At 39.9% G+C, this 26,984-nt stretch overlaps 1 protein-coding gene across 3 annotated transcripts in view; it reads left to right on the top strand.

Moving 5' to 3' along the window:
• TRANK1 (tetratricopeptide repeat and ankyrin repeat containing 1) overlaps window positions 1–26,984 on the top strand; it is a 50,830-nt gene that overhangs the window by 4,456 nt on the left and 19,390 nt on the right. Inside the window, exons 2-14 of one of the 3 annotated variants that reach the window (XM_085226574.1) lie at window positions 4,823–4,952; window positions 5,385–5,523; window positions 7,149–7,272; window positions 8,641–8,791; window positions 9,030–9,148; window positions 11,034–11,117; window positions 13,248–13,386; window positions 16,660–16,791; window positions 18,660–18,830; window positions 20,156–20,308; window positions 20,672–20,923; window positions 21,727–21,903; window positions 23,937–26,804. In XM_085226574.1, the coding sequence (XP_085082700.1) occupies window positions 5,390–5,523; window positions 7,149–7,272; window positions 8,641–8,791; window positions 9,030–9,148; window positions 11,034–11,117; window positions 13,248–13,386; window positions 16,660–16,791; window positions 18,660–18,830; window positions 20,156–20,308; window positions 20,672–20,923; window positions 21,727–21,903; window positions 23,937–26,804 (4,504 nt within the window). In that variant the 5' untranslated portion in view covers window positions 4,823–4,952; window positions 5,385–5,389. Of the gene's footprint in view, window positions 1–4,744; window positions 4,953–5,384; window positions 5,524–7,148; window positions 7,273–8,640; window positions 8,792–9,029; window positions 9,149–11,033; window positions 11,118–13,247; window positions 13,387–16,659; window positions 16,792–18,659; window positions 18,831–20,155; window positions 20,309–20,671; window positions 20,924–21,726; window positions 21,904–23,936; window positions 26,805–26,984 lie in introns of all 3 variants that reach the window. The other 2 variants (XM_085226575.1, XM_085226573.1) reach the window with 2 other exon arrangements.

Raw genomic sequence — 26,984 nt, 5'->3', positions numbered from 1 at the left:
AAGATGGCCTCTTGGAAGCAGTGTAAAGACCACCACATTTTTCAAGGATGAAAAATTGGTTTTGTGGGCGTTTGGGTTTTCAAGGTTTCTGCTGAAGCAAGAGGAATCACACTTAGCTTTGTAAGCCCCCAGACAGTCCTGCTTTTGAGGACAGTCTGATTGAAGCAGTTCAGTGGGATGTAGAGTACTGTGATAACTCAAGAGTGGAGTAAATGGGCATTTTTCACACTGGCAGTATGCTGGGTTTAACCTGGCAGGCAGCTGAACACCACGCAGCTCACTCCTCCCTCAGAGGGATGGGGGAGAGAACTGAGAAGTGCAAGAACTTGTGGTTGGAGATAAGGACGGTTAATAAACTGAAAAGGAGGAAAGGGGGAAAAAAGACCAACCGCACAAACTAAAACTCTAATAACAACAAAAAGTGCCCAAAGGAAGTGATGCACAATGCAGTTGCTCACCACCCACTGATCAGTGCCCAGCCAGCAGCCCCATGGCCAGCTCCCCCAGTTTTGTTGCTCAGCACAAGAACATATGGCACAGAATATGCCGTTTGGCCACTCTGGGTTATTTGTCCCAGTCCTGTCCTCTCCCAGCTCCTCATCCCCCAGCCCCTCGCTGGCAGGACAGTATGAAGAGCTGGAATGCCCTTGGCCTTGTGCAGTGCTGCTCAGCACCAGCTGAAACATAGCTGGGTTATCTGCACCGTTTTTCTCCTCAATCCAAATCACAGCGTCATACCAGGCACTATGAAAAAAAATTAACCCTATCCCAACAAAAAGCAAGACAGAACAGTAGAAGTTGGAGCTGATTGTGATGATTTAACTGCATAATCTTATGTCGTAATTCTTCAAGTGTAAGTGGATGTGCTTCATTTTGCTGCCACAGTCATTCTAGTGGTCTCAGGAGCCATACAAACAAGTTAATGGGTGTCATGGTGTCATTTTTGTTCTTGGTATTCCGTATCATAACATCATGTAGTGCACTGGGAGTCAAAGAGGTAGTGTTCCAGTTCTGTGGATCATGGATAGTTCTGGGTATATCTGTCTCAGAAGAGAAGAACTACATCTCCCAGTGGACTGTTCACTCTTCTGTTTCCGTTGTCTGTTCAGAGGGAAAGAGAAAACTGTTTGTAAATCACGAAACACTCCTTTTCCCTTCCTGATCATCTCAGCAGCATGTGTGCTCCCTCGCTGTCTCACCTTCAGCATTAGAGTAAGGTCTTCGGTTTTTGGACACTCTCTTTCTCATTTTATTTGATTTATTAGCTTCAATTCTAATTATATTGTACTATAGTGCGTTATCTGGCATTCCGAGATCATATTTAGTGAATCAGTTTGTTTCTCCTCAGATTATTGCTGCTGTTTTGTTTTTAGGTCCATCTCTCTACCCTTTCTCCCCTTCCCCTTCCTGGGGTGTGAGTCTCTACCCCACTAGTCACAGAACTGGGCCAAACCAGCCTGTAAACCACTGATGTTTTTGAGAATGCAGGCATAGCCCACCTTGGCTGGGAAAAGACGTTCTTTTAGAACAAATCTCTCTTTACTTTCAGAGAGCTTCATTAGAAATCTTATCAGTACTGCAGGTCCTGTACTGAAAACATGGCCTTGAAAGTGCAGGCGGACTGCCAGTATTCTGGGATATTTGTAAACTTTTTGGGTGCTGCTAGCTTGCTTTTGTAAAGAGAAAAAAAAAATGCTTTCTCTTCTAAAACTGCTCTTCAAGGGATTGCATTCCGTAATTTTTTCTCTTTTAATGCTCAGAACATGCTGGGTCTTAATTAAGTTTGCCACTCTGCTCTGTGGAGCTATAGGTATATATGATGAATTAAAAGCACTGATGGAAATAACTACCTGGTATCTGCATACAAGGTGGCATGCAACTCTAGAGGGAGATGCTAATATAGAACTTGGGATTTTTAAACAGTCTCCCAGTCTCTCCCTTGAATCCTTTATGCATGTTTTGAATGCTCATCTGATCATCTTGTCAGTCTCCCTGAATATGCTCCTCATCATTTCACTCACTATCTGTATTTATCATATTTTGAGGAAGCCTTCCCCAAAGCCAGAGAATACTGAGTAGCAGGGAGTGCGGAGGGACTTGGGAGAGACTTCAGAGAAATGGGCATTGCCAGTGTCGTGGAACTTTACTCCTGAACATCTGCAAGATCCTTAGAGCCTAGCTCTAAATACCTAGGCAGGTATTTAGACAGGGATGTTGCAGCTCAGGCAGATCTGAGGAGGCACAAGTGATTTGGGGCCTGGCTAATGCTTATCGGGCCTTATTCAATACTATCTCAGAGAGCAAGAGAGTCTCCAAACCAAAAGGGAGAGTCTCCAGGAAAGAATCCCAAGGGGGAGAATCCCCAGGTCCAGAAAAAGAGTCTTCTAGCTGAGAAACAAGATCTCCAAATTGAGCGAGTCTCTGAGCTGAGGATGGAAGTCTCCAATCTGAGAATCTCCATTCTGAGCAAGACACCCTCCACTCTGAACAGAACACCCTCCAAAATGAGTGAGATACTTTCCAATCCAAGCTACAGTCTCCAAACTGAACAAAACAAACTCCAATCTCAGTGAGACAGCCTCCAAGCTGAACATGACAGCCTCCGAGCTGAACAAGACAGACTTTGAGCCAAGCTGGAGAGAAAGAGCATTGAAACTGACCGACCTGATCAATCACACAAAACACCAGAATCGATGTCAGTTGCCCATGTAAGAGAATGGAAATTGAAACAAACATTTCCTCGTTTAGAACAGAAGAAAGAGGAAGAAGGTACTGTAAGAGAAGAGAAAAAAATAGAACAAAAAGATCCAGGGGAATGGCCCCTATTTCCAGGGGAGGAGCCCTCAGCAAGACACCAAGGAGGCTAAAAGAGAAGAAGAAGGTAAGGAAGACATTGTCACCATTACTACTTGACCTCTGAAAATGGCTGAAATTTGAGGTTCGAGACAAGATTTTTCACTTCCCCTTTCTTGGGGTGTGGGTGCATGGATCTCCCTGCCCCACTAGTCATGGGGGCTGAATCAGCCCATAAACTGTTGACAATGGGTCATCTTATTTAGCTCTTTTTTTTCTCATTTTCTTCCTTTGAAGGACGAGGACTCAGCATTTCCTTGACCATGAGTCTCTTGGACCTGAGAGTTTTCCCAAACAAGTTTGTGTTTTATGAAGAAACCCCTACTTTTGGAAAGGAACCTGTCTCACCAAGGCAAAGTCTCTTATTAGTTATGTTCAGATGCATTTGTGGTCCAGGCATTTCCTCTTTCCTTGTGCCAATGGGAGGCATAGGAATGGGTGCCATTTTTGATCAATGCTAATGTTGAGTAGCTGCACTCAACACTATGCACTAGGTGACAGTCTTCTGTTTTTTGTGTTAAAACTGTGTATGCTTCAAGAAAATGTTAGGCAATAGCAAGACATACTGTGTTAGTACAGCAGTTCTGGGTAATTTACTTACATGTCAGATTTGCATGTCTGTGCATCTCTTGGGTATAGTTGCTAAAGCCTTCAGCAGGCATTCCCAGTGATTTAAGTGACTATGGTTTGGGGTTTTGGCTGGCAAGCTGGAAAAGCATGGGAATGTGTTCTGCTGGAAATCTGCTCTGAGGGGGGAGGTTCTTATTTAACCTTCTGATGGTGTGAAAAGAAACAAGAAAAAAAAAAAAAGATGGAACTATATTTTAGCATTTGTTTTTTATTTCCCCCCTTTTTATTTCTCCCCCTTAAATAATGTTCATAACATGCAGTGTCCAAAAGACCCATGTAAGGTATGAGAACACTTGACTTGCTGTCTCATAAGGAGTTTTGAAACTCTATATTATATGCACATGGTTCAATGAAGTGATGATTTAATTTGCATGGCATAATTGTCATAATTACTCTTCCAGTACTGCCTTGTCATCATACCCTGACCTTGCACAGATGGAACCTTTTATTAGTCAGTGTATAGTCGGTTTCATCTATATCCAGGAACTTAAATAGTTCTTCCTGCAATGTTTGCATTGCATACATCATCACGGAGCATTATTCGTTTAAATAAATAAGGCCTAATTTTGAGTGGCTTTTCTGCAGCCAGACAGAGCAGCCTTGCTCTGAGCTTTGCTGTAGCACCTGGTTCTCTTGTTGTTGCCTTTGCAGAGGTGTGCACTGCTTCTCCTGTAGGCTCACTGCATTTCACCTGATGGAGCATCTCCACGCAGACAAGGCACAGTGCCACCCATAGCATGCCTCTTAATCCTCTGTACAGTACAGCAGCCTTTTGGGTTTGCCTTGGGAACCTATGGAGAAAATCAGTGTTACTTGGTGCTTTGCCTGTGGGCTCATACACTTAAAAATACCTCGTTTGGTCTGCTGTGAAAAGCCTTTACAGCTTCTATCAGTAGGCTGTGATGTTACAGGTTGTCTCTGGTTCTGTTCCACGTTGGTTAACACCAGGATAATTAGTAAACCTGTGCATTCCTTCTGGGGTTATTAATCTTATTTGCTAGTACTGAGATTTTTGAGACTAACAGAGACTTTCACAGGTAATGGAAATGGCTTTTAATGGTACAATCCAGTGGTGAAGAACGATTCTGCTCAAGACTTTTTGATTGTTTCATCTGTGATCATTATGTGCTGTCTCACAGCATACATGCGGCTGTTTTTCCCCTCGTATTTGTTCACCTGCTTCTTGAAATGGTGATTACATTTATGCAAGGAGATTAACTTTACAGTTTTAATTATGAAATGCTTTTTCTATCACTTTCAGCTGATGCCTGTTTCAACCTTTGATTTCTCCGAGTGCTGGATATGTTTATTTCAGCAACGATTTTCAATTTCTTCAAAGGTCTTCAGGCACTACTAATAGACTGACATCACAGCAGTTTCATGCAGTCATCAAGTTTCAAAGCGATTTTGTGTACATTGGATTATTAAATGTCTTGCTGGAAAGGCTGGACAAAGGAAAAGTCATAAAGGTAAATAAAAAGCAAGTTAATTAGTTTTGTCTTTAACTAATTGAAATGTATAGCTTCGTGTATTTCTTAACTATATGAACTGTGTTGTCTCAGATTTATATCCTCCTGCTTTTAAAGAGTGTGAATGCATTTAAATAATTTGGAATCTTAATTTTAAAAAAGAAAGTTCAAGACCCAAGGGAAACAATGAGAAAAATGTGATTAAAAAATAGCTGGGAAGTTGATGTATCAAAAGCATAGATGAGGTTGGTACCTGAGTTACATTTTACTATTCCAACTGCAGATAGCAAAAAGATGTACTCTTTCATCCTACTTTTCAAAGATGCAAAACCTAAAATGAAAGTTGAAATGGATTTTGGGGAATGATGTCTCTCATCATCACTGATTGTTGGTTTTTTGTTTTTTTTTTTTTGCTTTTTCTTCCTCTTGCAGTTAGCATGGATGCCATGGAATATGCACAGTTTATGAAACAAGATGGGAATCAGGATTTTAAAAATGGAAATTACACCTTGGCCATCAGGAAGTATGATCAAGCTCTGTATATGCTCATTCAGTTAAGGCAATGGGGCCTGTAAGTATTCTTTAATTACAAGCTTTGAGCTGTAGGACAGTCAGAAATGTGTTCAGTTCTGTGGTTAACTCAGAACTATATTTCTTCCCCTGACACATGATTTTCTTATGTCTTTTGTCACGCTCTTTGCTGTATCGGTTTTATAATTAAGGAGGAATTGCTGTTCTTTATGTATCATGTGGGAGATAAGTTAGCAACTTTAATCTAAATGTTTTTTTTACGAGCATTGATAATAGCTATAATTAAGGTCCAAATCATTTCCCCAAACATTATGTTGGTTTGTGTTAAATTAGTTCTGCTTTGTAGCTGAGATGTTATGGATTGATGTTGCTGTTGTTCTGCCAGTTACTGGGAGAACGTGGGTGTCTGTTGTTACATGGATCATTGATTATTTTGAAAACAATTCATGCAGGTTACTTTGTTCTTGGTATTTGAGCTTTCCTGGTGTTCCAAAATAAGTTCAAAACTAACTTCAGCCAAAGAGTTCTGTGGATATTTCTTTCCAAATGCCAAGTGCTTGTTGTCTTCAGTTAACACTGATTGCTAACGTGATGGTTAATGGTTAAGTAGTTGGGCATTATGTTGACTTCTAAATATTCATTATTACCATGTATTAGCAACGCTATGAACCTGATGTAACACCAGCCATTAATTTAGTTTGACTGTTTGCCATTAGACAAAGGATGGTAAAACGTAGTCTGGAGCTGTGCTGGCAGTGAGGTAGAGCCAACAAGGCCATCTCCACCAGGCTCTGATTCTGCCCTTTGCGGGGAGTGGGGCTTTCTCTTCCCACTGGGGTCTACTCCTGAGCATTCCCTTTCCCCTTGCTGTAGGTTGCCTTGGCAAGATTTGCTTACATGTGAGAGTGTGCTCCGAAAATGTTCAATATAGTTTAAACAACTTTCTTGACTGTAAATTGCCAGGTAGAAATAAGATAGAGGGTGCAGCACCATGCCACAAGATATTTGTTTGAGCACAGATAAGACAGACTTTTCAGGCTCCCTACTACCCTGTGTAGTACTTTAAATTTTGGGAAGCTTTTTCCAGAAATTCTTCCATCCAGATGCACGTATTTCAGTACATTCAGTTCTCTGAAATATGTTTATTTCTTCAGCTGACATAAATATATATAATTTTGATGACATCACCAACTGATGATATAGTAAAACACTTTCTGGTTGTGTTTTGTTGTCTAGCATTTGTTTCACCTTTCCTGTGTCCGTTCTCTCCCATTGCTGGCTACTGCCTTTCACTAAATACCCAGATGTCTCTAGGTTTTCTAAACTGTCACTAAACTCTCATAGCATCATAGAATATATTGCATTGGAAGGGACCCACAGGATCATGGAGGTCAGCACTTTCTACAATAGTCCAGTGGGTAGACCTTCTGCTTCAGAAGGGAGTAGAATGTCATTAAGATACCATTAGGGTGCCACTGAGAGATTTTGTAGCTGATGTTCCAATTGTATTCGCTCTCTACAGCTCTGTTTTACCCTATGAGTTAGTTAGGTGGGTGATGTGTGCACTTTTTCTTGTTGCTAACTACAAAGTACCTTGTATCCTTTTTTTTTTTTTTTTTTTTTTTTTTAATTGAATAAGCAGTAATGCTGGTAACTTTTTTTCAGGTGTTCTGGGGACATAGCTGTATTATACTGCAACAAATCAACTTGCCTGTACAATCTTGGTAAATGGAGAGAAGCAATGCATTCAGCCTTTGAGAGCTTAAGCTGGGACCCACATTATGTTAAGGTATGCACATGTTGAAGCTGGCAACTTTTTGCCTGCATTATGTTTTAAACCAAGTGCCAATATCTGCTTTTTGTTGTGTTCTGTTTTTAAGATGTACTATAGCATAAAAATTACAGAATCAGTATTGGGCTGTGCACATGAACATCAAAATTACTCCTAATATTATTGTAATACTACTTCTAATAAAATTAAGCAGCTCTGTTTTGCTTGCTTGTTGTTTCTCATTCCAGCAGGAAAGGTACCAATGCTTTCAAGAAGATAACTGTTTTTTTAATGTCGCAGACGAGGTGGTAGCAAGTAATAAAATCTTATGCACTCTTTTGATGCTAGGGACCCAGTGTGATGCAGGATTGACCAGGAAATGTTTTGAACAAATTGACTCCACCATGAGTCTGAGATAGTAAAACCTACTTCAGTGGTGAACATAAATGTGTTTAGGTGCCATCTGCTGAAGAACATCTGCATTGTTTTAAATATTGCAAAATGCTACTGAACAGTGACATAATGACTGCATGGGAACTGTTGATCACAGCCTGAACCTCTGATTGACCACCTGAGGCAAGCAATGAGTCAGCTATGAGAGCACAGGTGAAGGAATTCACCTGTGCTACTGGAAGGGGGGAGCCTGGCTGCACCTCTTCTAGATCCCATTTAAGTGCTGACCACCCCTGAGGAAGGATCACTCCTTGTGGAGTTTACTGTGAGCCTGTGATATCAATGAGCATTTCTATTTGTTTTGATTATCGTTCCATCGTGATAATCTTAGTAAGCCTAACTTCTGTATACCTGTTGATTGTACAATTGTATACCTACTGATTGTACAATGACATAAATGTATATTCTGGACCTTGTGACAAGAAACATTTCTGTCCAGGATAGTTGCTAACAGCATGTCTTCTCATCCTTTAGTTATTTTCCACGATATTTTCTACTGCTTTCTCTATCTTTACTATATATATCTATATCTATTTATTGCTCTTTCATAGCATGCACAATGACATCAGTAGCACAGTGTGAATTGCAAGGGATTTCGATTGCTTTTCTGGAGGGTGTATGTGTGTGAGAAGCTGTGAAAATAGCACTACGTGCCATTTTATACCATACTTAATGAATTTAGGAGAAAATGATACCTTTTTGTTAACTTTTCTGGAACAGGCTGTCCAGGGGGGTTGTGAAGTCTCCCTCTCTGCACATATTCAAAACCCACCTGGATGCCTACCTGAGCAGCCTGCCGTAGGGAGCCTTCTTTAGCAGGAGGTTGGATGATCTCTGGAGATCCTTTCTAACCCCTGAGATTCTGTGATTCTGTTGTCAAGATCTCTGAATGTTTTCCTAACAATGGTCTTTTTTGTTTTTCTTTTTTCATAGGCTTATTATAGAGCTGGCCACTCGCTGATCATGTTATCAAACGCATGTAACGCGATTTCTATGTTTCACAGAGGTTTGACTCTTCTAAATGCTTCTGTAGACCAAGCTCAAGTTGCTGATTTTATAGCAGGAATCTTCACAAGTGTCAATGGTAAGCTCAAATTAAAAGCTTAATTATTTTAAGAACCACTCGGTGGTGATGGACTCATTTTTCTCCATGTTTAAAGAAGACTGATCGGTGACCAAGGGTTGTCATGCTAAAGAAGTCAGATGTTTGCTCCCTATTAGCATTCTCCTGAGTATTAATACTAAAGCTGTTGCTCTGCAGTGAAGCAATTTAATTGGAGACCACAACTTTACATACTTTTCATAACTGCTTACTCTTGCAGATGAACGAGTCTTGCCACAAACTTTCTACCCCGCATGTGATTATATTTTCAGAGCAAAGTTTGATGCACTGATTTGGCAATCTGTGATGGAAAAGTTGGCTCAGAAAGGGAAGTGGCAGGTAAGTCTGTCCCAGTGAAGAGAAAACAAATGTTACATACTCGCTTCTTGGCCTTTTGGCTAAGATCAAGTATAGTGTAGTACTGTTGCACAAAAAGGTAGTCATTAGTACCTGTTCAGGGTAAGCTTGTGTTACCTCCAAGATAAAAAAAAAAAAAGCAATTAATTTTAGTGTTCCTTGATTCAACTGTCTTGGTTTTTAGACTTGAAAAATATTCTTAGTTCAAAATAATTTCCAAAATTCGTTTCTCAAAGGTATACAACAAAGTTAAGATTCCACTTGTCTCCTGCTATTATTTCTGCTTTGATTCCACCTCGGGGCTCTATTATTCTTGAAAGACACTGAAGGGATAAAAAATGTATTTATTTGTAGTGTCTTTTCTTTTGGATGAAAGATCCACTCAGTGGAAGTACACAGTTGTTCAATAAAGCCAGATTATTTTGGACAATCAGGAGGAGTATCACCTAAAGTCATTTTTAACCCTCTTTTAAAATAATAACTGTATGAAAAATGGTTCACTGCCATAATTACAGTGTGTTGGTGGCAAGGTGCTGGCAGGGGGCTGTGGGGCTACAGTGTGTGCTGAGGCTGGGTCTGCCCCATGCTCGGCATAGCCAATTTCCAGCCCCCTCCAACAGCCACACTGCAGGGCATGGCTGGGCCCCAGTGGCCATTGGTGGGAGCCTCAGGGAAACTTGTCTAGGAAAAGGCAAAATGCTGCATGGCAGAGTGAGGAAAAAGTGTGAGAAAGCCCTGTGAGCACCAGGATCAAAGAAGAGGAGCATCTGGCAGCCTTACAAAGTCAACTCACAAGAGTGCCATTCAGGATTTGAAGACACACTCAGGTGGATCAGTACATGATCAATACATACCCACTGCCTTCTGGTGAAGATCCTTTCCCTAATCCCCAGCTACCCCTCCCCAGGCACAGCTCCGTGCTGTTCCCTGGGCCCTGTCACTGCCACAGAGAGCAGAGCTCAGCGCTGCCCCTCTGCTCCCTGTGAGGAGCTGCAGGCCTTGTTTAACTGCATGTGGTTGCTGACTGCTCAGCCTTTACATTTGTTAAGATCTCTCTGCAAGGCCTCTCTGCCCTTGAGGAAGTCCACAGCTCCTTTTAATGTAGTGTCATCCTCAAACTTCTTTAGTATACCTTCAAGTCATGTATCCAAGTCATTGATAAAAGCATTGAAGAGAACTGGCCCTAAAATGAAGCTTTACCCGAGGAATCCCAGAAATAGCTGGCTGCCAGCCTGATGTAATCCTGCTTATTGTAACCCTTGGAGCCCAACCTGAGCTCACCCATTGCATCATGAAAAACAGTACTGAAAGCTTTGCTGAAATCCAAAACCATCATATCTACTGGCTTCCCTTGTTCAGCTAGGTGTGTAATCTTGCTGTGAAAGGGGAGTTATTCATTAGAAAGGACTTTCCCTTCATGAACCTGTGCTGGCTATGACCAGTGGGTGCATTGTCTTTCATGTGTTTTTCAGTAACTCCCGGAATGATCTTCTCTGTAATTTTATCAGGCACTGAAATAGAACTGACAGGCCTGCAATTACATAGTTCTTCTTATCCTTGAAAAAGAATCACTACCAAAGGTGTACTGGAGATCTTTTAGGACAGGATCCTTTCCATGTGGTTTCTATTTCTGATGAGATTTTTATTGGTCATAGGTTCCCACAGACCACTGTAAATATGTTAGCTCAATTGATAAATGAAAAGGGAAATTCAGTGATGTGTTACAATCTTAAAAAAAAAAGATCTGAAATGTTGTTAGCCCATGTTTCCTAAAAAGTCCATGTTAGCCCACTCTCCTAAAAAGTCTAGTGATGCAGTGAAAAACAAAGTTTCTAAGCACACTTATCACCACTGTTTTGTTTCCTAGTCTTTTCTGTTGTTGTTGTCCAAGAAGAAAGACTTGCCCACCGATCTCACAGTCAACCAGTTACCACTGAAAAATCTCTTTGAGGTAAAGTGACAAGCTTTTTAAGTTTTGTGTCTATTTCTTTTCTTTCTGTTCTCTTTAGTGGGAGATTTTCTGTCCTGTGGGCAAGGTGAAAGCAGATGAAAGAAAAATAAAATGAAAAATAATACATGGTTATGTTAAGTAATATATGATTATGTTAAATAATCTGTTTTGTCTCTTTTCATCTGATCATTAAAAGGATCCTTAATTTGTATAGTTTTTGTATGCAATTTAGTATTTCCTTTTTATTGGTCACCAAAAGATATCTTCCTCTCAAGGGCAGCAAGCTATTCATGTCAGACCTGGAACCTGACACTAAATTTAATGTAGAAAAATGTTTGACATCTGTTAAGTTGAATGTGTTTTCCAACCAGGATGACTTTTATTATTCCTGGGTTAGGGTGGTATTATGTTTTGCAGGCTTGCTTCTGGACTGCTTCATGATACTGCATTTCATTATGAGAAATTGAGCTCATTGCTGTGTTGGAATTTGTCTTTACTCAGTGCCCCAAATTTTTGGTATGTTGCTTTAGATACAGGCTGCTAAACTGGCTCCCTGAAGGCTTACCTTCCAGATACTGTAGGGGGGTTTGGCAAGCTGGAAATGTATAGACCAAGTAGCCACAACTCTAATGCCTTTCACTGAAACAATGGCATCTGCAGCAGAAGTCAATCTGTGCCCACCTTGTGCATGTGAAGCAGCAGCTGATGTGCGTAGTAATATCATGCTAAGTTTCTGAAGGCAGTACACAGTGCATGTATCTGCTACTATGCAGTGGTTGCCCATCCTGTTTCAGTAACAGTTGAGGTAAAGCATTTCTTGTGGACCATTACAAAGCAGGTGTGTTTACACAAGCATGCCATGGTTAGCTAGCATTGGACAAGTATGCTGTGGTAATGCCAGTCAAGGAGCTTCAATTGGACTTCATGCTACCCTCTTTCATACCTCATGCATTTGATCAGCTCTTTGCAGGGAGAGAGGTGGGTCAGAGTCCAGGCCCTGAAAGATCAATGAACACTGCTTATCTTTTGCAAAAATGAGAGGAAAATGTGGTTTTTGACAGCTGGAACTTCCCCTGCTGCCACCCTGTAGTTTGTTGTATTTTATTTTTGTGACTGTGCACAAACAGTACTGCTTGCCAGTCAAAATTTGGCGTGAAGTGCTAGAAAGAAAGATTTATTTGTGGATGTTGGAAGGCTGTGCAAAGCCTGCTATTTAAAAAATGACTGGCACAAGTGTAGCAGTTATGTCTAAACACTGTTTTTGAGCACCCCCTCGTGACCAGATCCTCCTCGCATGTTATCTCAATTTCCCTCTGAGCTTCTTTTGCTCACCTCCAGAGTTCCTGTGTCAATGTCCTGTTGCTTGTAGGCTGTGCTTGAAGCTCATTAAATCCCTGATAAAACATCCTTTTTTGGTTCAAATTTTTCCTTCTCAGATTGTGTGCTTTCAGTCCTGGTGTGTAAATTTCCCTGTAAAATTCATACTTAACAGCTTTTCTTTGTGTGAACAGTTTTATTATCGTTGCTGTCTTAATAATGCTAGATGCTTCCTGGGCTGGATGAGAGAATGAGGTGTTGTTCTGCTTTCTATTGATGGGATTCCTGAGCTGTATGAGATGTTACCTGGGTTGTCTATACCTCCTTTCCTCAATCAGTAATTCCTGTTTTCCAATTTAAAACATTTCTTCAGTCTTTTCTTGCTTTAGGATAACTTGCAGAAGCTGCCTCATCTGAGCTTAGACAGTACAATACCTACTTACAGCAACATGTGCACTGGAATGTAGTAACATTTGATAGACTTGTATAGCAGAAAGTTGCCATCAATTACAGGGAAGAAATACAGAAATATGTATTACAAAATAGGCTTCAAATTCAGTGTTTTTCAGAGCAGGAGAAGAGTCTTTCAAAATTCACTAACATCTCATTGGAGAAATGTATTTGCTTTGAACTCCTACTGGATCTGTTACGTTTATTGTAAATGTTTCATTTTACAATGAATATGACTTGGTTGTTACTGTTCCACCAATTCCAGACCAATTCATAAAAAAAGATATTGTGGAATTGTGATTTTAAAGGAATGTCTTTTGTGAATATAAAATAACATGTTGTAATTCTTTTCTTCATTATCAGACTTTTGAGTTGTATGGATGTGATGAGACAATGCAAAGTGTAGCAGAATTAGTCAAATGGCTGATTTCCATTGGGGCAAAAGTTGAATCCATTGGAGTTCATCCCCTTCATGCTGTTATCAGACTGTGTATCAAAGCAAGTAAGTGACATCCTCTGTTAAAATAAACCAAATGTTGTCATCTTCAGAGAAAAAGCTGTCATGGTTTTATGATTTTTGGTTATTGGTATTCCACATCATAACATCATGTAGGGCACTGGGAGTGTAACTGTTAATGCTCAAGTTCTGGGTACCTGCCCGGAAGAGAAGAAGAACTACATTCCCCAGGGGACTTTGTGGTCACAGAGAGGAGAGAACTCCTGCAAGGTCACCTTTTTTGTCCGCTCTTCTTTGTCAGCTCTCCTCCTGTCTCTGCTGCTCAACTGGACTGCACATCTCACCTCAGCTTTATGGTGAGGCCTATCCAGCTTTCAGACATTCTCTCAATATATTTGATTTATTAGCTTCAATTCTAATTATATTGTATTATAGTGTGCTATCTTGCATTCCGATACTATATTTAGTAAAGTAGTTTGTTTCTCCTCAGATCGTTGCCACTGTTTTTAATTATTTTGTGGTCCCCTACTTCCCTTTTTCCAGAGGTGCGGATTTTGCGAAATCCCTCCACCCCGCCAGTCATGGAACTGGGCTGAACCAGCCCATAAACCGTTAACATTCTTGGTGGAGAATGCAGGCAAAAGCTGCTTTTTAGCTTTTTAGAACAAATCTCTCTCTGCTCTCGGAGAACTTTGTTGGGAAAGTTTATCTTTTTCACAGGTGCTCACTGAAAACTTGACCTTGGAAGTCCAGGCAGACTGCCAGTATTCTGGGATATTTGTAAACTTTGAGCACTGCTATCTTGCTTCTGTAAAGAGAGAAAAAAAAATGCTTTCTCTTCTAACACTGCCTCTCAAGGGACTGCATGCCATCGTTTTTTCTTTTTTAATGCTCAAAAAATACTGGGCCTTAATTAAGTTTGCCACTTTGTTCTATGGAGCTATAGGTATATACAATTGATTGAAAACACTGATGGAAATACATACCTGGTATCTGCATACAATGTGGCATACAATTCCAGAGGGAGCTGCTAATTCTACAGAACTTGTGATTCTTAAGCAGGCTCCCAGTCTTGCCTTTGAATCCTTTAAGCATATTTTTTGAATGCTCATCTGATCATGTTGTCAATCTCCCTAAATGTACTGTTCATCATTTCACTCAGTATTTGTATTTATCATATTTTGAGGAGCCCTCCCCAAAACCAGAGAATACTGAGTGGCAGAGAGTGTGGAGAGGCTTGGGAGAGACTTTAGAGAGATGGACATCTTCGGTGTCATGGAACTTTACTCCTGAACACCTGAAAGACCCTGAGAGCTTAAACAGATATTTGAGACAGGGATGTTGCAGCTCAGGCAGATCTGAGGAGGCACAAATGATTTGGGGCCTGGGCTAATGCTTATCGGGCCTTATTCAACACTATCCCAGAGAGGGAGAGAGTTTGTGAAATTGAGAGAGAGTGTCTGAGAGCTGAAAGGGAGAGTCTCAGGGAGACGGTACAAAATGAGCGAGAGAGTCTCCAAGCTGAAAAGGAGAGTTTCCAGGAGACACTCCGAGCAGAGAGGGAGAATCTCCAGGCTGAGCGAGAGAGTCTCCTAGTTGAGAGAAAAGACCTCCAATCCGAGAGAGATGCCCTCCAGATTGAGAGAAACTCTCTGCAGTCATAAAGAGAAAGTCTCCAAGGCGAGACACAGGATCTCTGGGTTGAGAAAGAGAGTCTCCTAGCCAGGAGAGAGAATCTCAAAACCTAGCAAGAGTGTCTCTGAGCTGAGAGAGGAAGTCTCCAAGCCGAAGGGGAAAATCTCCGAGCTGAGAGAAGGAATCTCCAATCTCGACAAGATGCTTTCGAATCTGAGCGAGACTCCCTTCAATCCAAACTGAACAGGACACCCTCCAAATTGAGCGAGACACCCTCCAATCTGAACTAAATACTCTCATAATCGAACAAGACAAACTCCAAGCGGAGCTAGAGGGCGAGAGCATCAGAACTGACCAACCTGATCAACCACAGGAGGCACCACAATTGGTGTCAGTTGCCCCTGTAAGAGGACAGAAAATGAAACGGATCTCAACTCAGTTAGAACAGAAGGAAGAGGAGGAAAGAGGTCCAGAGGAGTTGCTCCGAGATCCAGGATAAATACCTCTGAGTCCAGGGGAGGGGCCCTCAAAGGTCATGGTCACCAATGCCTACGAGGGCAACACAAAGTTGAAAGAGTAAGAGGTGAGCAAGATATCGTTACCATTGTTGATCGATCTCTGAAAATGAATGAAATTCGAGGTCTGAGAGAAGACTTTTCATGTCACCCACGTCACGTCATAAAACCATGACAAAAGCAAATATGATTAAATCAGATCATGTAGGCATGACTTTACATGTATCACTAAAACACAGGAAAGATGTGGAGCTTTTCGAGAGATGCAGAGGAGGGCCACAAAGATGATTTAAGGGCTGAAGCACCTATCTTACAAAGACAGGCTGAAAGAACTGGGCTTGTTTGGCCTGGGAAAGAGAAGGGTATGGGGAGGCCTCATTGTGGCCTTCCAGAATTTAAAGGGAGTTTATAAACATGAGGGAAATCAACTTTTTACAAGGCTAAATAGTGATAGGATAAAGGGAAATGGTTTTAAATTAAAGGTGAGGAGATCTAGATTAGATGTCAGGGGCAGGTTTTTTACTGGGAGTGGTGAGATGCTGGGACAGGTTGCCCAGAGATGTTGTGGATGCTTCATCCCTGGAGGTGTTTGAGGCCCAGCTGCATGGGGCCCTGGGCAACCTAGTTTAATACTTGATCTAGTGGTTGGCAACCCTGCCTGTGGCAGAGGGGTTGGAACTTGATGATCCTTGAGGTCTTTTCCAACCCAAGCCATTCTATGAATCTGTGATTTTTAAGAATTTTGTAAACTCTCTTATTCATTATCTGTGCTTGTTAGCAATAAAAACCTAATATGGATATTCTCTTCTATGTTTTGGAACTATTGTGTGATTGAGGTTCTTTCAGATCCTAGGCATGCCAACTTTGACAAAAATTAAGTATTTCTTCCTGCCACCTCAGTGTGGAACAACATTTTCTGTATGTACTAAAGATTCATGAGTCAACTAAGTGATGCGTGCTGAAAATCAGTGAGAACTTAGTGTCAAGTCTCCCACAATGCAGCTGGTTCGTGGTATCATTTCTCTTGCTTATTTTTTTTTTTACCTCCCATACTCCTCATGTGTGAGAAAAACTTTCATACAGGTGCATCTTTACTTTCCATAGGGGGAAAGTATCTATTTCTACTGCATCTATTTACTATAACAAATGTTTTCTTTTATCATTTCAGAAAAGAACCATATTTTCAGATGGTTACTTTCTCAGAGGCCAGACTTGAAGGATAGAATCAACCAGCAAGACAGAGATGGATGCACTCTCCTGCACATCGTGGCATCTTCCAGTGACTATTCCCGGAAACGCAGTAAATGCAGTTCTTTTTTCTTTATTCTTACTCGTGTGGTGATTTTTTTTTTCATATGGAAAAATGAAGAATGGCAGAAAATTTCAGACCCCAGTGTTTACTAGTACATATAAGGAAGAAAATGAGAAAGCCATGTAATCTGAACATAATAACTTAAATATAAGCATTTCAATAATTCCCTTATAAGTCTGTATACTTCATTTGGTGACCTTTTTTTTTTTTTTTTTAATTTTAATTTTTGCTTCTTGATTTGATTGGTTATGATTTTCCAGTAACCCTGCAGTTTTTAGTTACCTTTTAAATCTAAAAGTGCCTTGACCTCCTAAAGACCAATCCTATTTTTCAGTTCTGTTGTTTGCTTGTTTATTTGTTTGTTTTGACTAGGTGAAGCTTTAAAACCTAAGTAGCAGTGTACTTTGTCAGAGATGAAAAATGAAATGCTTTCCTTCAAGTTTTGTGTGAGGTTTCTTTTACGTTAACTTAGCCTGGCATTCTTCCTTTTATTTCTTACGCTGCCCACTAGGTGGCCTCAGGAAACAGGCATCCACGCCAAGATAACTCCACTCTTCGAGGTCGTTTAACACAGTGACATTCTGATGGCTCTCTTTAATAAAATGAATGGGATGGAGGCAGTCTCTAACAAATTTCATTTCCTGGAAAGAAGTCATACTTCTTTTGCAACATCTTTTACTATAAGACTCTTGTGTTTCTGAAAGAGGCTATATACATATTTAGAGATATGTTTATAAAGGTATTAAAACCTTTGCTTCCATCCATTAACAAAAAGTAATTCCTGAGGTAGCTTGAATGGTAAGAGTTGTTGAGGCAAAGCATGACAGCTGGATTAGTCTGCATCACTCTTTCCTCATCCAGATTTTTCCTTCAGTGCATGCAATTAGAGAGACTGTGTTGTGTGGAGCTGTGCCTTGGGAAGTGTAATGATCTAACAATTCTTTGCTCAGCATTTCTTCATCTTCCCTTGCATTACATGATTTGGTGTTCCTGTGCTCTTCCAGCTGTTCTGTTGGAAGATCAGTACTGCTGCTTGCAGGGCTGTAAAGTGCTTCCTGGGAGTGCAGTGGGAAGTTGCAAGAGGAGAGCTTCTCAACTTCAAGAATAATTATTAAACATTGCGTCAAAACTTGAAGTGATATTTATATTTGTCTTTGTTCTGTAATTCTGTATAGCATTTCAAAACACTTAAAGTGACTTCTGTTAAAAGCAATGACACTTGCCATTAGTTAAACTAGGAATCTTTGTTACAAGGCTTATTACCACAAAAGTAATGTGTTTTCTGCTGCACAGGAAAGAAAATCAGTACACAGTATTCATGCTTAAATGTGTGAAATAGACAGTTTTGTTAAGTCACCTTGTGACTTATAGAGTAACAATAACAATAGAAAAATCTCCTGTTTTGATTTTTCTTTATGTACAGAGCAGTTTGCCTAAAAACTGGAGAACAGGATTGGGGCATAGCAAAGGAGAGGCTTTTGACATACTGCTTCTGATTAACTGGATGCTCTTGAGGCACCCCATCACTTTGTGTTTCAGTGCTCCCATTTCCCAACTTACAATAGCAAAGACAGAGTTTATAATTATTTTTTAACAGTTTGTTGAGTTTCTTTTGGATATAATACCTAACAATTCTTAAGACACTGGATGAATTTTATATATATATGTGAGTGTGTATATATATATTTATGTATGTGTATATATATATGTGTTTGTGTGTGTGTACACACACACATATATATATATATATATGTGCTAGAAATTATGCCACATTTGAAAACAAGAAAACAAAACAAAACAGCCCCTGAACAATGAGAATTATTCCCCCTCTAATGCTTTTTCTTATAATGCTTTAGGTCAAACAGAAGATGTGCTCATGCTTCTGAACTTTGGGGCTGATCCTACCATTCCAGATGCACGGTCAAGAAACGTCATAGATATTTTGAAAAAGAATAAAAACTTTGATGCTGTCAAAGTAGTCAGCAGTCACATTGAGAAACACACTTCCTCCTCTGTGGAACTGGAAGGTACCGTATGGACTCGGTGCTTTTTCTGTTTTTAAATTGTAACCTTTGGGTGCAAAATTGCTTTATTTGTAATTGGCAATAGTAGGTGGAATTTATGTAACTTTCTGTATGTGTTGTCACCCTGGTGAGTCAACGTTGAACATTTTGTCCTTGCCTGAAGGTGTCTGCTGTCCAGCTAACTTTCTTTATGTGTCATGCAATAAGTAATTACAAATTGCTGGAAGTTGTTATAAGCCACTGCTGGATTTTTTTTCCCTTAGCACAAAGCTCCTCCTGCCATAGAAACTGCATCTTTTTGATGCTTTTATCAGTTTTGACCATTTAGCTTCACCTTTGTGTTTGGCAAATGAAACATTTGGTAAAAACATCCCTGACATATTTAAAATGATTTAAATGAAGCAAAAATGTTGACCAAAAAGAGAAGCCCTGAAGTGATGAACATGTATGTGAAAAGATGATGACGTATTTTGAAAACAAAATGTTTTAGTGAGAGATCCTCCTTGTTCAGAAACTTTGAGCCGTCATTGATCCCCATAGGTGATATGCAGCTGGAATTCCATGTTACATGGAAACTTAATATCTCTTCACATGAGAAGGGGCAAGAGCAGCAGAGTGGACTACTGGAGAGCCTCTCATAACCAAAGCAGGGAACCTAAAATTTAGTTACACTCTTGAAGTAAGGGCAAACTGCAAATTATTTTAAAAACTATTACTGTTATTTCTGGTTTGTGAAAGACCAGTTGTCTTATGGAAAGGTGCTTATTTTCCCAGTGCTAACATGGAATTTGATGAATTGACACACTAAACTGGTTTTTCAGTCTACTCTTGCCCGTCAGTTCTGAAAAGGACTCTGAGTTTTCATTTATATCTGTTATTAGAACATGATTTAAAATCAGCAATTGTCCATTACCCAAGTATCTTAAACCTGTAGGTGTCATTTTATTGTGATGTGTTTGTTTGTTGTTCTGGTTTGTTTGTTTAGTTTTAAAAGGGTAAATTACTCTTTGGCTGTATTTGTTAAATGCCAGTGGAGATTCAGACAAGCTCAGGGCATCTGATTAAAAATGTATGCTGGAAGTTGTCACTGTTCTTAAGTCATCTACTCTGAAAATTCTTATCATTGCAAGGCAACGGTGTCCTGCTTGCATGTGCAGCAGCTTGCCTACTATTGCAATTTTCAGCCTGATGTATTAATGTAAAGAGTACTTATTGAGTGTATCAGATGTGTTTTGGGATACGAAATATAATAATATGGTGTATTACAACCCTGTCCTGAAAACATGACCATGAAGAACTGGATTTTCAATTCTTGTAATGTTTTGCAGAAGAAGATAGAAGAAAAGCTGTAGTCAATTCTTTCCTGGATGCTCTCGAACAGTTTGTCAAGTTCTGCAGTTTTGAAAATGGGTTACATCATAAAAATATATTGAAGGAAGATGTGTTTCAGAGATTTCTGAAACTGCTTTCTTCTATGAAAGGTACAGTGAGTTCCTATTTCTCATCTTAATTGTTTTCATGCTAACATACAGTTTTTGCTCTTTTACCCTTTCTTCATTTCCTTGTTTCTACAGTTGATATTACTGGAACTGAGTACTTTTATTTATTTTTACTGCTGTATTTTGCAGTGAAAACACATCATAATATGCACAGAAATTCAATATGATGAATAAAAGTGTTCAAAATTATTTGTCTGTCAGCATAAAGACAAAAGGATACAAGTGTAGAATTTTGCTGTTCTGTGATTTGAATTTAATGAGCACATTATTCTGAAATTTGTTTACATTGAGATGGATTTTACTGCCTGTTTTTGAGTGAGTTATTTTGTTCTGTTTGTCTTGCAGAAGTTCCTGAAGGGGTGCTTTGCAACATCTCCCAGGCCTGTGCTAACAGCATCATAAAACTGTTGTTGAAGAAGCAAATGTGGCATGAAGTTTTGCTGTTGCTAACAGGAAAAGCCAATGGGGAAAACACATCAGATGGAGGACTCTTAAAAACCTGCAATCTTTCAGATGTTGACATTGGCAGCATTATCCAGCAGTGTGACAGACTGGATGAGCGAGTCCACCTCATAAGATGTTTGGTAGAAAGAGGAGGTGAAAAAATTAGGATATTACTTTTTTTAAAAAGATATCTTCTTTTGCATGTTTGGAGCACCATAGTTTCAGAAATATGAAAGCATAGTTTTTGTGGTTCTGTGTAAGTGCTGAAGCTTGTTGAGGTGTAATACCTTTTCCTGCACCTGCTAACTGGAAACCTAATAGGGCTATGTAGGATGGAAGATGTTTTTCAAATGAACTTTGGCTGTCAGAGTTAGATTAGGAGGTAAAAGGCCAAAGATTCTTGTTCCCTTGCTTATAGTTTTCTTAGGCTTTAATTCCCCTGTCCTGAACCTGATAGAATATGTGATTCACAGTCTTAGGGTTAAGTCTGTTGTCATGTTACAAGTGATTGGCTACTTCAGTGAATTCAAGGGCATGACCAAGTATCTTTTTTTCAGTAACTGTGAACATGATCATTTTTCTTGTTTTGCATAGGTTCTATTCCTAGAATTACTCTGCCATTTTTCACTTCATGTTATAACTTGATACTAGCTATAAATTGTGGACACGCGGTCCTGCTGTGCAGCCTTGTGACTGTCTGGGGTTGCAAGGAGATTTCTTAATTCATTCAGTGACTGACTTACTTGAAGAAGATATGTTCTGGCCTGTGTTTTCCTGCTGCAACAGGAGGACTGGCTGCTTAGATTATTGGAAGATCAAAGGAGATTCTGAAGATTTTCATTCTCAAAAACTCTTTCTGCCTGCTCAGTAATCAATTTGTACATTTCTCTGACAAGCACTTTCTGTAGTTTGCAGATCTGGTTTATCATATTTAACCCCTATTATTTTCACACTAGCTCTGCCAGATGGGACTGGAGCCAAATCTGAAATACCACTGCAAATCTGCCTGAAAAAGAATTACTTTGAACTGGTGTATTTGCTGCTGACCAAGGGTGCAGATCCTCGAAATGTCTCCTTTGCAAAAGGAGATACTCCTTTGCATGCTGCAGTCCACATCTGTTTAGATAAAAGAGGTAAAGTTTTTGTGTGCTTAAGTCTAGGGGACACAAATATGTCTAGCAGGAAGGCATCACTCATTTTCACAGCAAATTTTGAAAATACTTAAAGGACATAAAACCACTTGAAAGTGTCCAAAGGAGGACTACAAAGATGGTGAAGGATCTAGAGGAGAATATGTATGAGGAGTGTCTGAAGTCCCTTGGTTTCTTCAGCCCAGACAAGAAGAGACTGAGGGGAGGCCTCATGGTGGCCTACAGCTTCCTCACAGAGGGAGTGGAGGGGCAGGTGTTGATCCCTGCTCTCTGGTGACAGTGACAGGACTCAAAGGAATGACGTGAAGCTGCATTAGGGAAAGTTCATATTGGAAAAGGTTCTGCACCAGAGGATGGCCAGGCCCTGGAAAGGCTCCCCAAGACAGTGGTCATGACACCGAGCTTGCCAGAGTTCAAGAAGTGTCTGGACAGCACTCTCAGACATACTGTTTGATTTTTTAGTGGTCTTGTGTGGACCCCAGAGTTGGACTCAATCATCCTTATGATGTCCTTCAGACTTGAGATATTCCGCTATATGATGATTCATGATCTCATTTCTTACCTGTCCAGCTCAGTACCACTTCCTCTGCTGTTTTCTTTCATGTGATAACAGAGGCAGCAGACCAGGATGTTTGGCCATATCTCAGTCCGCAGAGTTTGTAGGCCAAAGGATATGGACAAACCTTTATTAAGCTGATATGTTCTGCTTTTAATTTGCAGTGCCTGGAGCTGTGAGGAGAGTTAATGGCTGGTCAATTGATTGATGGGATTGAGGCAGCTGTAACATTTCCATCACTTCCTGTTTTTTTTTTCTGACTGTATTATTATTTAATCGAGCTGATTTAGAAAGCAAAGCTCCTCTCTGAAAACCTATAAAATTTGTATTAGATGGGAATGGTTTAAATATAAAGTATCTAGAAAGAAACAAAGAAAAAAACAGGGCTGTATCAGCAGACTTTGAAGGAAATCTGACAGTGACATCTGAAATCCATTTGACTGTTTTTGTTCAGTTGTAACTCAAGCAGAGTTTTGTTCAGAGGAGTGAGTGAAAGGACTGTAGGGCTTACATAAACACGTGAGGAAAGCTGAAAATCTGTCAAATTAAGCCCCAAATTTAGGTTTAATTTTAAATTAGTAAAAAATGCATTTCTGACTTGAAGGGGTAAGATAATTTAAGGCACTGTATTTATATGTATGAAATGTATTTATATTTAATGAAATATGCATGCATATTTCATTAATAGCTTTACAGAGATTAAAAACATAGGTCAGTTGTAGACTTTAAATCAAGAGTGTAAACTTGGTATCTTTAAGTATTTTTCACTGTGCAAAGTTTTTGAGGTGAAATTCCTCTATAATGATTTTGATTAATCACTTTTTTCATTAGGAAATAAATGTTTCAGGTAATCTGGATTAAGTTATATACATCACTTGGATTAAAACTGGAATGCAGTAGCATTAGCACTCTCTCTTTCTCTCTTTCTTTTTCTCTCTCTTTTTTTCCTAAAGAAGTATCGGGCTAATCTTATTCAGTAAGAAATTGCACTAGGAACTTCAGGTACCAGGTAATAGTTGGGATTTGCCACAGGTTAGTTATGTAACTCAAAACTGTGTGCTGCAGATTCCTTCTGGGTAGTGTAATAAAATGAACCAGTTGACCCTAGTGTCGTATCAGAGCTGCTTGTTTTCTGGATGATCAGAGTCACCATCCTCTGTTTGGTAGCTGTCAGGACTGATATTGGAAGATGACTTGGAGGTTAAAAAGGAATTAAATTAACTGATACTCCATAAGCAGCTACAAAACTAAAAAATTTTTAAAGCTTTGCTGCCACCATATGATTTCTTCTGAATATTAGAAAAGCTGTGTTGAGCTATTTCAAACAAACTTGTTTTAAAAACATGAGATGTAAAATTTGTCTTTTGAAAGCAAATTGATTTTGCACAAAAAAAGGATTAAAAATTCTTGGCCTACCATGAATCGTAAGCAACTGATTTATTTTTTTTCTTGCTTTCAGATGGCACTGGCATAAACATCCTGAACTATCTGCTTGATCTCTTTGCTTCAAGACCTTCTGACTTTCCGTATCTTAATCCAAATGTACAAGATGATAACGGAAATACAGTGATGCATGTTATTTTTCAGAGAGGATTTTCAAAGCAGACAAAAAGAATAATGGATTCATTGGCAAAATTTGATGTTAACTTTAATATAAAGAACAAATTAGGAAGAGACGTGAGGCACAGAATTAAGAAAAATGACCAACTGCTACTTGCCTGGAATACTGCTGTATCAGAGAAGAAGAAGTACCGGCAGGATATAGCAGGGCAGTCGGTTAAAACACTTAAGCCTACTCCAGCTTCTGATGTGTCACAGCCAAAGAATGGAGGACGTTCGTCTTCTGGGTCCTTATTAAAAGTACCATCTGGCAACACAGCACGTAATGATGTAAAAACTCTGTCTTCTGTAAAGACAAAAAATGATCAGTTAACAAAGCAGGAAATGGAAAAGATAAACAACCCCTTAACTATGCAGGAAAGTCTAGTGCAGGAAATTGCAACTCTAATTCAGCAATTGAAATGGGGTGATGCCCTGAGGAAAGATAATTCTGTGGTACAAAAACAATCTTCAGGTCAGACCAATTTGGAAGAGGGAAAAAGTGCATCCTTACAGCTTTGTGGAAGTTATTCTGAAGGAAAAGGAGATGACAGAGAGAAAAAGAAGGAAGTGCAGGAATTTAGTGTGGGCCTCTCTAATGGAGAGAAGGACGAACCAGAGGAAGAGAAGATTCTGGACGTCGAGGCATATGTGCAGGAGTTTGATAACATGACTTGGGAAATAGAGTGCACTCCTGAAGCACTGAAGACCTTGGGCAGCAAAGATGTACCTCATTACCTGAAAACTAAAACTATAATGACTATTAAGAGGCTTGGCAATGGGGAGTGGTCTAGGGGTCTTCAGAAGCCACTGAAACATTTAAAAGCCGATATCCAGCTTTATGAAGCCAAACTGGGCAAAGGTGCAAGAATGCTATGGGAACTTGCAATTGACTTTTCTCCTCGTTGCAGTGAGAGTGCAGAAAAGATTATGGAGACAGAACAGACAAAATGTCTTCCAGAAAAATCAGGAAGAGTTTACACAGAAATGATCAGAATTTGGGCCATTGTTCTCGATCACTGCAAACTGAACCGTGTTTTAGACAATATATGTTTGTCCTACAATCGTGGCTTATCTTGTATCTTAAGGAAAAAGCTCAAAGGCATAAATGAAGGACATCAGAACTACTATGTGACAACACATAAGCGTGTTCCACGTTGTTATGTTGAAGACTTGGAGAGGGAAAAATCAAAAGAACATACTATCCCTGAGTATTTCCCTCCAGCCAGTGCAGCAGAAATGGAATACAATATAATGAAATTTCACAGCTTCAGTACTAACATGGCACTTAACATCATAAATGATGTACATTCTGCTGTTGAGTACCCTTTCCGAGTTGGGGAATTGGAGTACGCAGTAATTGACCTCAATCCAAAGCCCATGGAACCAATCATTTTAATTGGACGAAGTGGGACAGGGAAGACGACTTGCTGCTTGTATAGGCTTTGGAAGAAATTTTATTCATACTGGGAAAAATCCACCATGGCAAATAGTCCTCTGCTAGAGAGGCAGACTTGGCGACAGAGACAGTGTAGTGATGTTGAAAAACCTAGGTTAGAAAATGAAGAATGTGAAGAAAAACAGGACAGTGATGATTCAAGTGAGGAGCAGGTGAGTGAGGAGCAAGACCAGGACAGTGAGGATGAAGAAATTGCTACGGGCACAACTGATACAGAAACAAATCCACGTGATGACCATGAAGACGACCAAATGTGTAATTCAGAAGAACCAAACAGACTGGAGCATCTGCACCAGATCTTTGTAACAAAAAATCCCGTCTTGTGCCAAGAAGTTCAGAAGAATTTCATTGAACTTAGCAAGTCTTCTAAGGTAACCAGTCATTTCAAGCCTCTGGAGCCAAACGTTCACAGGCTACAAGACATTAAAGATGAAAATTTCCCACTGTTTGTCACCTCCAAGCAGTTGTTGCTGTTACTGGATGCATCTATGCCTGACCCATTTTTTCCAAGGAACGAAGATGGGAGCCTTAAGAGAACCATTGTTGGTTGGAGTCCCCAGGAAGAGTTGGTGATACCAAATTGGCAAGATGAAGACGAAGAGGGTAATGCTGAAGCTGAAGATGGTGATGAAGAAAGAACTGCTGATGGATACTCTAGGGAGAGTGACCCTCGGACTTTTGTGACTTACGATTTATTTGCAAATGAGATTTGGCCGAAAATGATAAAAGGTAAAAGCTTGTACAATCCTGCACTTGTTTGGAAAGAAATAAAGTCCTTTCTGAAAGGCTCTTTTGAGGCACTGAGTTGCTTCGGGGGTAAACTTACTGAGGAGCAGTACAAAAAACTGGGCCGGAAGAGATCACCAAACTTCACAGAAGACAGAAGTGAAATCTATCACCTCTTTTGTCTTTATCAACAGATAAGGTCTCAGAGAGGCTACTTTGATGAAGAAGACTTGCTGTATAACTTATCTCAAAGGCTCTCAAAACTTGGGGAGCTGCCATGGTCCATCCATGAGTTTTATGGTGATGAGATTCAGGATTTCACCCAGGCTGAGTTAGCACTGTTAATGAAATGCATCAATGACCCTAATTCCATGTTTCTAACTGGTGACACTGCCCAGAGCATAATGAAAGGAGTTGCTTTTCGGTTCAGTGATCTGAGGTCACTGTTTCATTATGCAAGCAAAAACACCATGGACAAGAAGCAGCGTGTTAGAAAACCGAAAAGGATATATCAATTGTACCAAAACTACAGGTCTCATTCAGGTAGAGTATGAAATTTATTATCTGAGTTTGTGCTTTTCAGGTGTCACTAACGTTCGAGGTTTGCTATTGGCCATTTCAAAGCATTTTCAATCAGCTGGGTTTGTTTTTTTAAGAGGTCAGATGATCAGCTTTTTTGTGTTTTGATGTGGCGACTGGAAAAACACGAACAAATGTTATTGA

The sequence above is a fragment of the Meleagris gallopavo genome, chromosome 6 (assembly GCF_905368555.1).
Source record: "Meleagris gallopavo chromosome 6, MGAL_WU_HG_1.1, whole genome shotgun sequence".
Taxonomy (NCBI): domain Eukaryota; kingdom Metazoa; phylum Chordata; class Aves; order Galliformes; family Phasianidae; genus Meleagris; species Meleagris gallopavo.
Note: the sequence above shows the minus strand (reverse complement) of the source record. Positions and strands in the feature narration are given on the sequence as shown.